The sequence below is a fragment of the Gambusia affinis genome, linkage group LG23 (assembly GCF_019740435.1).
Source record: "Gambusia affinis linkage group LG23, SWU_Gaff_1.0, whole genome shotgun sequence".
NCBI lineage: Eukaryota > Metazoa > Chordata > Actinopteri > Cyprinodontiformes > Poeciliidae > Gambusia > Gambusia affinis.
The window spans coordinates 6,062,950-6,077,804 of record NC_057890.1 but is presented as its reverse complement, the minus strand read 5'-3'; the positions used below and the strand labels follow the sequence as shown (position 1 = coordinate 6,077,804).

General features: G+C 39.8%; 1 protein-coding gene across 4 annotated transcripts in view; it reads right to left on the bottom strand.

Moving 5' to 3' along the window:
• Positions 1-14,855, bottom strand: part of tafa5a (TAFA chemokine like family member 5a) — a 265,035-nt gene that overhangs the window by 153,650 nt on the left and 96,530 nt on the right. Inside the window, exon 1 of one of the 4 annotated variants that reach the window (XR_006369722.1) lies at positions 7,726-8,509. The exons of 2 other annotated variants lie outside the window; for them this stretch is intronic. Coding sequence is in view for 1 of the 2 variants with exons in the window: in XM_044107504.1 (XP_043963439.1) it covers positions 7,726-7,837 (112 nt within the window). In the remaining variant the exon portion in view is untranslated. Of the gene's footprint in view, positions 1-7,725; positions 8,716-14,855 lie in introns of those variants that run through there. One more of the 4 variants, XM_044107504.1, reaches the window with a different exon arrangement.

Here is a 14,855-nt window from a genome sequence, read left to right as displayed (position 1 = left end):
ATTTCATGTCTAAATAAGGAAACATCCACACAAAAAGAGCACCACAATGACAAGAGTACCCCACAGATTACAGAAAAAAGGAACAGCCTTTGGCTATGCTGCATAATTCTTGAAGAATTCATGTACAAAAAAGGGCCCATAGCATCTTAATATTTTATAATCTAAGGCACAAAATGCTAATTATCTCAAACCCTTATCAAAGCTACAGCTTTCGTATGGTTAAAGTAATGACGAAACATGGTGTGTTCCTTCCTTAGTGTAAATAGTGCTCAGTGATTCCTTTTTAACAAATGTAAAGGATATATGGAAACTTTAATGGAGTTTTAATAATGTAAGTTTTTGCTTTCTTAGTAGAAAACCAAACCTGCTGACTGTGTTTCCTCAGGCTATATGTGGGTCTTTCTGTCGCTGCCTGACAGAAATCTGTCCCTCTTCCCTTACAGATAACATCTATGCCCAAGACGTTCCGACACATTCATGCTCTTACAAATTTCACATTGGTTTCGGCCAGTTGAGCACCACTTCTTTGACTTTTCACAATTTGTCATATTCATACCACAAATTTGATGCATTTCATTGAGATTTTATGCGAAATCCAACTTTAAGTCTACTGCATTAAATCTCAGCAAAATGCCATCAGAAAAGTTCGATATGAAAACGTATGCAAAGCAGCTCATGTCAGAATCCATCTGCAATTATTTGCTTTAAAGGTCTCATAAAATGCAAAGACACAACAGGTTCAACATCATCTTGACGTCGTAGATGCCCCTCAGCAGCCATTTTTGTTAGTAGTCACCCATCACTTGATTTAGCTGCAGAACTCCTGCATCTTGTAAACAGTCACGCTACACAAAAGGCCACACTGCAAAACACGGTGAATGGCAACAGAGAAGGTTGTAAGTCTGCATCTGTGCCTCATTTTTTCTATGCAGGGGAAATTACACAGAAAGTATTAACTTGAGGCAATTCTAAGTAAGCATTTCTTTTTTTTTGCTGTCACATTGTTGCTGGTACTTGAATGCAACATGATTTCTGAGGCTGAAATACATCAGGAATTGTTAAAGACAAAAAAAAGAAGAGTTGTGAATGATTTCGTTTTTTTCTTCACTTTCCCTCTCAGATCTTCTCCACTTGTTACTCTTCCCTCCTCGGTGCCCTTCCTCTTCCTGCCTGTCTGCAGCTCAGATCTGAACCTAAGACTTCCTACGGTCCTCAGCCACCCTGAGATAAGATTAGCATACTTATTAGCTATCTGTGTGATCTCCCTCATCCGCTTTCTCTTCAGCAGTCACATGCACGGGCTGCGGCCTCATGAATGCATAATTGCGCCGTTGGCAAACAAGCCCATGGCTGCGAGCTGCCAGAGGAGGGAGCTAGTGCACAGAGGGCGGTGTTGTTGACGTTGCTTTTTGTTATTGTAATCAGCGGGTGCAGAAGCGGTTCGCCGTGATTACTGTATTCAGCGCCAATCAAATGTTAGAAGTGGAGTTGTTGGGACTTATCTTCAAATCTTTTGCTTTAATTCTGCCCTCTGCTGCACTCCTTCTCTCTACTCGATTTCTTCAAATTGCTCTCCCATCAATCCTATTCTACCTTTTTTTTTCTTTTTTTTAACCTGGATCCTCCCAGACTCGAGTGCGGACGTCGATTGTCCGCGCTTCCTCCTGCATCTCTTATCCCCTCACTGTTCCCCTCTACTCTGCTTAGTCTCTCCCTTTTAGAAGGGCCTGAATGAGGATGGCAGATCATGTTAAGTCGGACGCTGATGCTGGATGACAGGCATCATATGAGTCATAGTGGTAATCACAGAGATTTCTTCTCTCCCCCTTTGGTTGTACGACACACTGGGGGGGAAGAGAAGTAGCCTTTAGTTACAAACCAGGGCTAAGCATCACCAAACTGTATACTAAAATCGCAGAAAAGTATTTCTTTGTCGAATTTAAGCAAACATAAGTAATAAAACACCATGCTGTTAATTTCTGGTTTACCAAAAATCCAAGCCGAAATGACAAAGTGATGCATAAAAAACCCTGCAGCTTAATAACTAAAAGTAAACTATGACTCAGCAGAATTCAGTAGCATTGTTAGCAGCTATAACCTGAACAATCCAGTTTTTATTACCTTAATGGTCTCACTTTATCACATTAGACTGTTTTTTTTATAGTTGCTCTTTTTTTACTTCAGGACATTTACATTTTTTGGAGCTGGAAGAATGTACAACCAGAACACTTCAGTGAATATCAGGGAAGTTTTCATTCATGTTTACAGCATTTTTGTTTTTTGGGGGGTTTTTTTTGTTAGACTTTGATTTTGACATTTTGCTGTTTTAAGACCCAGTTTTCTGCAGGCAGACAGTGAATCACATATTATTGTCGACTTTATCAAAAGCAGGAAGCTGAGAAATGATTCATTCTATAACTAACAAAAATATCCCACATCATAACACTTTCACCGTCGTGCTTTACAGTTAGTTTAAGATATGTGCCCCATGTTTACCAGGAAATTATTGAAGATCCTTTGGACTGTAGCATTTATAGCATGTAAATGCTTCACACACTCATTTATTTAAAAACAAGGAGTCATTTCGGAACAAAAACAGTCATGAGTTTCAGGTTTGTGTTCTTTCATCGGGTTTTCAGGCATCCTGTTGTAAATGTGATGCTGTTTGGGATCACTGCCCTGTTTCAATCAGTGCAGTGCAAACAGAGGGCTTCACGGCTGACTTTTCCAAAAAGAGATAGAAACAATTCAATAACTCTGGCTTCAAAAAATATTTGACATCAAAATAATACTCAGAATCAAGCAGGAAGGTTTCTGAATATTTCAGACTTTATTAATTATGAATTTCTGCTGATTGTTCTGTTTTGGAAATGATAATACTGGGATGTTTATCAATATTTGCAAGACATGTTGTGCTTACTTTTAATTGCCAAATATCACAGTGCTGACTGCATTGCAAATATATAATGATTAATTTAGCTTAATTTTCTTCCATATTTGAATATCCTGTTAAAGAAGCATGAGCTCTAAAGTAAAAATAATGCAATCAGCCGAAAAACTATTTATTTGACGGGAATTTTTATTTCCTCAGCAAAAATGACAGTTTATTGCTCCCCTGTTTTACATCACAGTTCAGTCGCCACTGTTTATAGCATTTTATAAGCAAAGCAATAAGCTGCGCCTTCATAAATATAGAGACTGATTAGGGAAGAAGAGGAGAACAGAGCTGCTGAAAGAAAGGGAGACGCTGGGAGAGCAGCGACCTCCGTCACAGGGACACGTATTCACCGCAGGTGGGGCAGCGGTCAGCCAAGTGCCGAGAATAAAGCTGAAATAAATGGAACGTGGAGGAAACGGAAGAAAACGCAAAGCTGTAGGAACCTATCAAATGAAAACAACGAGGGGAGAAAACATAGTAGAGAAGTTCGACCATGAATTATGTCAGCTTTGTCTTTACTAAAACGAGCCAGATTAGCTGGAGCTGGTGCCGATTACCGAGCTCCAGAAAGAGTAAAAGGTGTTGCTAGGTAAGAGGTTGAGGTTTCTTCCACCGAAACAAACATCCAAGCTCTATTGATTGGACACAAGCACAGGATCAATTGACATGGCTAAAAGCACCACAAAGGAAGAAAAGGGTCCACCTCCTTCCTCTTATCTAAAGGCGTTGCTTCTCATAATCCACCCCCCAAACCCTCCACCCCATTGATTAACCTCACGCTCACGTGATTGCAAAGCAAACGGAATCATCTGCACACTGTAAACAGGAAACGAAGGAATGAACGATGAGGTAAAACTGTTTGTGTGCTAGTGGATAGGATCTTTAAATTGCACAGTTGTGCTTGGTTGGCTTTTTCTTTTTTTTCCTTCTTTTTCAGCTGGCCTCCGTTTCTCACATGTAGCAGACTGAGCGGCCGTGTGCCAGCTGGATTTCTGCTCAAAAGTGAGTCACATGCAGCTCGAGACAGATAGGGGAGGCAGGCAGGAGGGAGAGATTGGAAGGTGCAAGGGTACCAGAGAAGTAGCCTAAGGAAGTGTGGTATGTGTGTGTGCGGGTAAGTGTGTGTGCCGGGAGGGTGATGGTCTGCATACGTTTGTCTAATAATGGCATCATTGGAACATGCAGTCTTTACAGCTAAAAGAGGCTCATTTGGAAATATGATATCTTCCTGATATTAGTTCAGTGTTTTAGAAGCATTTTTATATGGTTCATGTGGCTCACCACCCAGGGTGACATCACTCTCGGGACACCACAAGTACTTCAACAGAATATTGTGCTACTTGCTCGCAAATCCAGACACCAGGAAGTGAAAGAGTGCACCTACAAACACTCTGAGAAAACATTTGGGATGGATGAATTTGTGAAAACAAATTTCAAAACTAAAAATTGGTATAATGACTACAAATAATGTTAACTGCAGCAGGTAGCGATCAAAAGAATGTTTTGCATGTGTGTGGATGTTGGTGGTAAACCTGCACATAAGCTTTTTCGTTTGATTCTAGAGTGCAACTCCATATACTGCCACCTACTGGCCAAGGAAACAGCTACCTATGTAGAAATTGTGCACATGTCTGGATCGTTCTATAAATTAAACATTCCAATTTTGGGCACTAAAATATGACCTTTTTTCAAGAAATACCAATTAACCACTAATCTGTTAAAGTGGATATCATGTTCTATTGGTTTTATTTGAACAGTTTCATTAATATGAAACTGTTCAACTGTTATAAAAAGCTGCTTCGTAGCTTTTTATAACAAGATATACGCCAAAATATATTAAAGTCGTTGTGCTTTTTGTAAAGGGCCAAACTGAAAAATGTCAAATAAATAAATAAGTAGGGTGTGGATGCTCGGTGAGCAAACGTGAACCAAACAGAATACCTAGACATCTGGAAGCTCAAACACAAAATGTTTCAAAGACAACGTGTTTTTGTGTTGCCATAGCGATCGTTTATCACTGGCAGATAACTGAGACGGGAGGACAGGTTGAGGAATCAGAATCGAGGAAAGAAAAAATGTATCACAGTGAAAAAATTAGAAAAGGCTGAAATTTGTGATCATGTCAGTTTAACAACAATGCAGCATATTTTGATGCAGTTTTCAAATTTGACATGTTGATGTTTTAACGTGTGAATTCTTGACGCCCCCGAAGACGTCCACAACAACATCCGTAAAGATGATTGAAAACCCTTGGGGAAATTCCAAAGAGAGGTTGTCATAATTCATGCATGAAAGGGTGATAATGAGGAACAGTGGCAGATTTATGAGGATGCAGACCTCTGGGTTAGTCGGCTTTCATCCCCCTGCCTTCATGAGATCCTTCTACACATGCAGGTAAACATTGATTGGTGAGTGAAGATCAACTTTTCAGGTTTCTATGTTTTGTTTGGCTGAAAAGGTTTTTTAATATTTCTATTGGCATAAAACTCACACCATGTCTTAGTAAAAACTCAAACACTCAATCAAAGCAAATTTTATACACAAATGACAGGAAAGTAAGTATTAAACATACATTTGGAAATATAGTCAAAACTTTTTGTTATGGCCTTTTCTGATAATAACTTCTTCAAGATGACTCCTGTATACTGACAGTTGTTGCGTAAATTGCTCAGGCGAGAATTTGGTTTGTTAAAGTGTCTTTAACATCTTCACCTCTAAACTTTGTTTTTTTCCTAAGATTTCCAATTGGATACAAGTCAGGTGATTGACTAGGCCAGTGTTTCCCAATTCCAGTCCTCGGGAGGGCCCCCCTGCCTGCATGTTTTAGATGTGCCTCTATACCAGAACAGCTGATTCAAATGATTGCATGACATCTTCTGCAGCCACCAAGTGCTGCAGGAGCCTGTTAATCACCCAAAGATTCAATCCAGGTGTGTGGCAGAAGGGAAACACCTAAAACATGCAGGCCAGGGGGGCATGAGGACTGGAATTGGGAAACACTGGATTAGGCCATTTCTACTGGTTCCACTTTGTTTCTCTGAAGCCAATTGAGTTTCTTTAGCTGTGCGTTTGGGGGACCATTTCTTCACACTTGTTTCTTCTCCACGTTCTTACCAAAGACTCTCCTGGTAGATTTCTCCATTCGCCCTTCCTTAAATTCTATCTGCCAGCATCATATGCTTTCAGGCAGCACACAGCATGGCGTTCCGACCTGCACATGTCACATTTCGCGTGGTGCGTTTCCTCCAATAACATTTAAAGCTTTGGTCTCATCTTACCAGACTGTGTTCTCCTTGTTTATCACTGGCCATTAAGCTTCAACATGCTTTTTATTCAGTAGAGGAGTCTTGTGCAACGAGTACACTTAGAGACCATTTTGGTTAAGGGTATTCCTTGTTGTTGTAGGAAAATTGTGCCTACCTCACCTTCTGGAGTTCTCCGCAAGTACTCAGTGTCTCTTGGACAACTCTCAATTTTTTGATTCCTAAGTCAGAAATCGTACATGGGAGGCCTACCACTGGCTGGTTTATAGTGAAATGTTCTTTTCATTTTCCAACTGTGGTTCTTAAAGGCACTTTATGGAACATATAGAAGTTTAGATGCAACATAAAATTGCTGTTACTATATTTTGGTACAGTAAGACATTGTGCAAATTTTTCTTTGCTTATGCCCAAAGTTCCACTCAACAGTCCTTTGGTTTTGAGAGGGATTCTTTATGAGCCATCAGTTAATATTAATATTAATATTGATTTGTACATGGCAGAAGGAAGGTTGTTTAAAAACAGGTTTCAAGTGGTTTCCTGACATGTGTTCAATACTTATTTCTAGGATTATCACACTTTACTGTACTTAAACACATTTGCTTAAACTTCTTTGTTAGGATGAACTTTTTTCCAGTTTTTTGGTGTCAATTGAAATCTTGATTTGTTCAGTGCTTCACCAGCTGTATTTATAGGACTACAAATATCTGTCTGTCTACTATTATACTAGGAGAGAAGTGTAATGTATGTGTCTAAATTATTTCTGTATTGATTTGTATCGATTTGATCCGATTATAAATGTTTTTACATTACATTTGTTGCAAATTGGCATTGTATTTACAGCTGTACTGAATAGCTTTCCTTTAAAAACTCATTTTTACATGAAGCATGACACAGACTGAGATGAACATCTAAACTATCTGCATAGATTGATCAAACATTGTTTTTGCACTGATTACATAATATTTAAATCTTAGTACAGCTCCCACAGCATGATGCTGACATCTTGTTAAGCTGTGCATGTGGTAGGGACAAGGTGATGTGGAGTGTTTTCTGCAACATAAAGCACGCTGAACAAGAATCCACTCATCCCAGTGATAATCAGAGAATTTCATTTTATTTTATTTAACTTTTTAATGTTTCTGATAGCTTCCAACTCTGAAAATGCATCTATTTTTTCCTTCTTTGGCGAGATTCCGTGACCTGTGTAAGGCTCGCCCTGGGTGCTACATATACAAGATCCGCCACTGCGCGTTTGGTATGCGTGTGGTACATCGCGATCAGGCACGAATTCACGCATGACTTTCTCCAGCTACAGCTGCTTTCAGACGTACAGCATGGAGCCCAAAACGTTCTGCTGGTAAATTACTGAGGGGTTAGGAGAAATCATCACTATTCAGACTGAGTCGCCAGAATCACTTGCGTGATTTCCATGTGAAATCCTCCCCGCATGACACAGTCACCCCCACTGCGCAGCGGTCAAGTAAATAATTAAGAAATCAGCGACGGGGGTGGGGGGAAACTTACCGCAGTAGAGAACCAACAGCGCCGTCAGGAGCACCACAGCCCAAAAAGTTGACGACATCCTCGGCCAGCGAGTGGCATCTTTGCGCCTTGCCGACCTCGGCACCGAAGCCATTGATTACCACAAAGCAGCACTTCCCGCTTTGGAGAAAAAAATTTAATAAAAAGAGCAAGGGTTTTGTTTTAAAGAATGTATCTCAATGTTGTTTTACAATCCAACTCGATTTTTTAGTGCGCTCATATCTCCGTGAGTAATCCTGCAGAAAGGCATGACAAAGATCCAAGAAATTGGTAGGAAAGCAGCCACCACTGCGCCAAAGAAAAGGTCATATCATCCTTTAGGAAAGCCAGAGGAGAAATTTTTTTATGTCTTCAAAAAGAAAAAAGAAAAAAAAACAGGAGGAGGAAAAAGAAAAAAAGCTAACTCGGTCCGCTTCAGTTATCACAAAGTGCCACGAAAGACTCGGCTTCTGTCAAATCAGGCACAGATTGCGCTCATGGAAACCTTAAACTGTTCAATCATCTCTACCGCAGCGTCGTTAAAGCTCCATTCACCTGTGGTATCTTTCCACGGCTCTCCACCAGCTCGACTCAAACAGAATAGAATCCCAAGAGGGGTTGTCCGCGCACACACACACAAAAAAGAAAAGAAAACTCCTTTAAGGTGACCCTTTCAGCTTGGAATGGATTAGGATCTTTGCGTGAACGCCGGAGGAAAGCAAAGGGGACGGGCAGAGAGACGGAGACTGGGAGAGGAAAAGAGCGCAATGTGCGACTCTAAGTGATCGTGTCCAAAGTAAACATTCGGATCAGTCAATATTACGTCAGCGAGAAAGCCGCAGATATCACTACAGACTGGTGCCGTTACGCCGATATCCAATGAAAGCTGCGTAAAATACGACTGGAAGGTATTGAGCTGGTGTGTGTGTGTGTGTGTGTGTGTATTTTCCCAATACCGCTTCCAGCCAAAATCAATATAAAAGAACCACCCAAAAGTGGCCCGTCGATACAAATCATAATTTCGAAAAATTATTGCGTCCGGACGACGTAATGCAAGTCTGTTTTATAGGCAAAATCTACTTGGATAACACCGATTTCAGCTCTTCGTTCACTTTTGTTCGGCTCGAGCACGTAAGTGAAAGTTCAATCATGTCCACCGGAAAACTCGCTTCGATTAGAAATTTTTTATTTTTATTTTTTTTATTTATTTTTTTACTGCCATTTCGAGAGACACGGCGTTACCAGTTCTGACGCACTAAATCTATTATTTTTTTTTTTACAATCGATGGGGGCAGTCCCACCAGCTGAGTCTGGGTGCAACTTGAGGGCGATGAAAGCAAAAAAAAAAATAAATAAAAAATCTTGTCCACAACAACAAAGAATATTTCACACCTCAGTGCTTCACAATATATTCAAACCCTTTGAAATTTTTCCTCGATTTATCCCCCAATAAACACACTTGATTGAAGGTCTTAGTGGTTCTTGGAGCATTAGTGAACAAAATTTAGACAAAAATCAGTGTTAGGTTATAAAGATCCAGCTTTAATCCTCTCTTTTCTTCTTCTATGGTACATACTTGCCTCGTGTCTTCCAGAGTAGCCTTTAATAATTTGTGGCTGACCAAGAGTAGCTCATAATGATAGTAACATGGTGCATATTTGACAAGCTACTTGGACTCTTTAGTGCTTTATAGACCAAAAACCAGAAATCAAAGTCTCTTTTTTTTTTTTTTTTTTTTTTTTTTTAAAGAGGAAGCCGGTGATACAAGACCTGATGTGCTTTTGAAAACAACTTTAGAAATTATTGTTCTTCTGCAAAAGTGGAAGGTGGTTGAAAAAAAAGAAATACAATGTTTATTCAATTAAACTAAGACGAACCAAAAACTTACAAAAATTAAACCACAAGAATCAGGAGACATATTGATGGAAACAACGAGCTAACAAAGAGCTGAGTGAGAAGCTGGAGAGTTGATTACAGAAGGAGGAACAGGTGGCTGGTTAGACACTGGGTGCAGCTGTGGAGTTGAACTAGAGAGGAATGGCTGGAAGAACTCACAGGAAACAAGGAAGAGGAACATGAACGCCAAAATAAAACGGGGAGAAAAAAAAAAGAATGTCCAGAAGCTCCTGACAATACGCACTACCCAAGAATGAGGTTTGCAAATGTAAATATACTGCAGGCTCAGTGACATTCCAATCAAAGCAAACTATATCCAGGTCTAAATACATAAACAATTTTTTTTCACCTAAATTAGTAATTTTGCTTGTTGTTTTGTTGAAACCAGTTGCTTGCACATAAGAATGAAGTAGTCTAAATATCGCCAGATGTTTTCGTGTCGCTTTAGGACAGATTATTAATTGGTACAAAAGCTCATTTTAATTTTAGCCCTTTGATTAGCGTTTCCCTTCCATTTGAACTAGGTGACTGCAACACGAGTTATCTTGGGTTTAAAATTTTCTGAAATCATTTAGAAAAACAAAAAAAGAAAATGATAGACAAACTGAGAGCTGACCCTTTATCCATGATTGGCCACATTATTGCAGTAACATTTTTCCCTCTGCCAAGCTTCTTCTACCCGTTTCCAGACCCTACTTCAGAGTTTTTAGCCGTTTGATTCAGTGATACCGACAATTAATCTGGGCGTAGAAACCCACTTCAATTTCTGAAAAGGTTGTTAATCACGGGGGGTGTGGAATAGGGCGGCTTGGTCTTCCTGTATTTAAGCTCCATTACTGGGCTTCAAACGCGACACAAAAGCTCTTTGCTTCTGGCAGGGGGAGCGCCCCCTGGGGAGGACGGGTTGGATGCGCCTCCGTTAAAGCTTTCAAATCAAATCTGTGTTTGGCTGCAAGGACTTCCATTCATTCATGCACTTTCCTTTTTGGTTGGGGGTGGGGAGGTAATCCTGCCATAAACTGCTGTGTTAAAGTTTTGTCATCAATAACTCTTTGAAGATGAGTAATCAAATTGGATGAAAAAAAGAAACAAACAACATATATAAAAAAGAAAAAGTGAGCCGGCACTCATTCACACCAGACAACCAGTGGCAGATGGCAAAAGCTTTTACAGACTGGAAGGGGAAACGTCTTCACTCTACTAGTGAATTTCTACTCAAATATGTCCGTATCTCGTTCAGCTTTAAGATCACAATCACATGTTTTGCGTTGTGTACGGATTAGGCGTTTTGTCTAGCTGAATGAATCAACACACAACAGAAATGCTTTCGTTATGACCCACTTCGTCCTAAACAAATTCCAAACGAATGACTCCTTTGCTTTGGTCCTGCGTTTTCTATGACAATCCAAATAGATTACCTGAGGGGGGGGAACGGAGCCATAAATCTCTCTGAAGCCGAGCCGGAAGAACTACGGGAGGAAAACTAGATGCAGAACTCCAAAACTAAACTGAGCAGTACAAATGAATCGCTCCCTCTTATGTGTGTCAACACATTAATACTGGTAGAGTCCAGCCTTGTGTAGTTGTGGAAAATCTTATTCTGCTTATTTTGTACAATTTGGGTCCAATATTCACTTAGAATGAAATATTGGGATATTTTAGTGGCTCATGAATTCTTAAAGCAGGCGTGGAGCGAGTTGGGTGCCAGGTTGCACTTCAGTTTGATGGCACTTTTGTGCAGCATAACACAGCACAGGAAATGAAGCAGTGCTATTTTTATTACCTTAATTTCCTTGTGTATTTTTTGTTTAGGTTAGTATTTGCTAATATTTATCTTGGGAGTTCGGACCACCTACAAAAAACAAGAGCAATCCAAGACTAACAAAACACTGTATTGGATTCTGTCCAGTCAGTTGAGCCCTTTTGCAGAAGTCTTTTCTAATTATGTTTCTTTGTTCTGGATGTGTTTGTTTCTGACAGGGAGAATCCTAAACATACTGGCAGGTGTTTTTGTTTTACATCTGTTTAATTGTTCTTTGCCTATATGAGTGTAAATACAAAAAAAATCTGCCTCAATTTATTCCTTTCTCCCCGATTGGACCTAAACAGATGAGCCAAAGAGGAGCATAGTAATCAGAGAAGCAGCTAAAGGGCCATAGGAGTGCCAAAGCATCTTGTTCTGCAAAAGAAAACCAAAAAAGAAGACCAAAATATTTCCCATTAAGTCTGCCATGTGACAAACTCGATGCTCAGGACTCATAAAAGCTCCCACTACTGGTGAAGACTGAATATTAACCATTTCATGCACAAATTATGATTCTTTGTCAGGATTTTGTTTGTTTGTTTTTTTCTGAAGTGTTTTTGATTTTCTTAAAGCATAAAAAAAAGGATTTTTTTTTTCTAGGTGATCAGCTGTAATTTTCTCTAAATACAAGGCCGTTATTTGGAAAACACATCCGCATTATTAGTCTTTAGGGGTTACTTGATGTCACAGTATTTTTTTTTCATCTACAATAATCCTCTACAGTAGAAGGCGGGACTGGAAATTCCCGAGTTGCTTTTTCATCCGTCTACCATATTGGATTTAACAAGTATTTTCTTGTGCTTGCAATGGATGACCAGTAGTTGGCAGTGTGTGGCATGATGAAGTAACGTCTACTTCAGTGGTCTGTGCGCATTTACAACATAAAAATCCAGTGATAGAGAGCTCTGAGCACGATTCAGCATTTCCAAAGCTCAGAACTGAGGACAGTACCTTCTGCTGGCATGACGGCCCATAAGATGCAGTCTCGGTACCAAGGAGAGCGCCAGAACCAGATCATCCAATCAGAAAGCTCAGCACCATGGACAGTTCCAATCTCGACATAAGATGAGAACAAGAGTTCCTATTGCTAAATATGACTCGGTACCAAAGACAGCTCCAGAGCTCCGTATCAAAGAATCCAAACCATGGAGAGTTACTAATGCTGCCCTGGGATTCAGAAGCGCAAACGTTCAGGACCAAGGAGAGCAGCGGAACTGGGTTGAGAACCGCAGAAAGATTCTCTCTAATGGTTAAAACTAGAACTTCTCATCAAAACTCACAATAAAGCAACTCAGCTAAATGGTTTTCAGGCGAGACTGAGCAAAAACAGCAGACATGATGATACTCAAAGCGGAATCTTTATTGAGGGAACGGTGCAGAATCAGCACCAAATCTCTCCTGCCAAAGAGAAGCAGTCAAGGGTCTCTGACTGCTTCTTATTGAACAAAAAATAAATAAATACAAATTGCTCTTGTAATTGAACAAAAATTATTAGAAAATCCCAGACCAGAGTTTGAAGTTTTGCTGCAGATAAACCGAGGATCCGACTCTGCATGTTGTACTTGAGACATCTAAGTTCACAATGGAGCAGATTCAACATCAAGGACAGCACCGGACAGCACCGGACAGCTTCATGTTTGCTCCAAAGATTCGCTATGCTACCCTTAAAACTATCCACAAAGAAACAGAGAGAGATTACTTTTGTGATCTGTCACCGATGTGTGTGAGCTGGGGTGTCACTTGCAGCAAATTTTCTGATTGAGATTCCAAGTTACCCCTGCTTAGCGACGCTACCATAAACGGCGACAGAGTAGCTCTTCATCGCTACAAGTGTCCCCAACAGTCCATCTAAACCTCCAAACTCCAGTGAAATTAATGGCTTTATTCTGCAACTTGAAAAGAAATACTTTAAGGACTGAACTTTTAAACCCTCCACCTAAAAACAAAAAGCAAACTTAATGAGCCACGCTGTCGTCTTTGTCCTCTTCAGCGCGGCTCTGGCTGATTGTAAAAGCAACAGACTCAGAATAGACAGAATTCAAGGCTGATTGGGACAGAGCTGGCTGCCGCCTCCTCTGAGGAGGTGTGTCACTAGTTGCGGAAGCAGGTCCAAAGACGGCCGTTTACACTCAGTCACACACCTTATAATTCAAAAATACAATTTTAAACCATTTTTTCCCCCCCTCATTCTGCCACACATTCTAAATTTCTTTAGACATAAGATATAGTTGAATCCTATATATGTTATTCTGCTGTTACTTTCTACTTTCCAGAACTTTAAAAAGACAGTTTGAGTTCTACTACATCTCTTCATAGTGTTTTTTTTTTTCCCCATAAGAGGAACCAAAAAAAGAAAAGCATTTTCCTTCTCAGTATCAGCAGACATTTGGGCTCTAGTCGTTACTGTTGTCCGTGTTCGCCTGTGCTTAGCTCAGACATCAGGCCTCTATACAGGAGTTCAGATGGATTTGTGAGAAATCTGCAGAGTTTAAATGTTTCATAATCGAGGTGAAGGCTTTAAAAGAGACATCTGTAAGTCAAGCAGAGCAGCTTTGAAAATATCTGATAAACACGCTCCTTTTTAGTGAAAGTGTGATCCCCGGCTCAGAGTGGAAGAAAAAAAAAAAAAAAAGGAGGAAAACCTCCGGACGTCTGCAGCTGAGATGTGTGAGAATTTGTCAAAAAAACATAGAAAGCTGAAATATATTTTCAAAAGTTCCCAAGCATCACAGAGATCACAATTTATTATTTAATGTCTTAAAAGGTAAATAAATCATGAGGGTAAGACTAAGAAGTATTTAAAGTGTAGAAATCTGGCCTGTTTTTGTTTGGCAAAGTGATCTATGTTTTCTGTTATTCAGTGTTTAGTCACAAAAACATCTAAAGATGAAAACCACCGAATTCAATTCTTAGACGGGCAAACTGTCAGTGCTGCATGATTTTAGCAGCTTTTGAGTTTGGTGCAAGATTTAAAAAGAGGTTTAAAATATCACAATCATCTATTATACTGATGGGAAAGCCGTCTACAAGTTTAGAACATTTCAAAAGGCTGTCCACTTGACCAGGTCTAAAAGAAAAAAACTACATGTCATCACTGGATATTGGAGACAGAGAGAACTCAAGTCCATCTAAGTATGATGGATGAAGAAAAACTTTTTTCCAGAAAAAGGTTTTTGTAAAACAGTGAGTATATGATGCAGTTCACAGCTCATATGATGCAGATCACAGTGTTCAACTGCATCATGATGAGGTGCGTTACTTTTTTTCAAGATGCTTACATCTTGTATGACTTAAAAATAGTCATTTAAAAAAATTAACTCAATTGATAGGGTGACTGGGAATTAAATTTCACATTTCTGCGTGCCCCCAAGTGGTGAACATCATCTTAATCAGAAAGTGGGTCATGCCGTCAGTGTCGCTTTCAGTAGTAAGC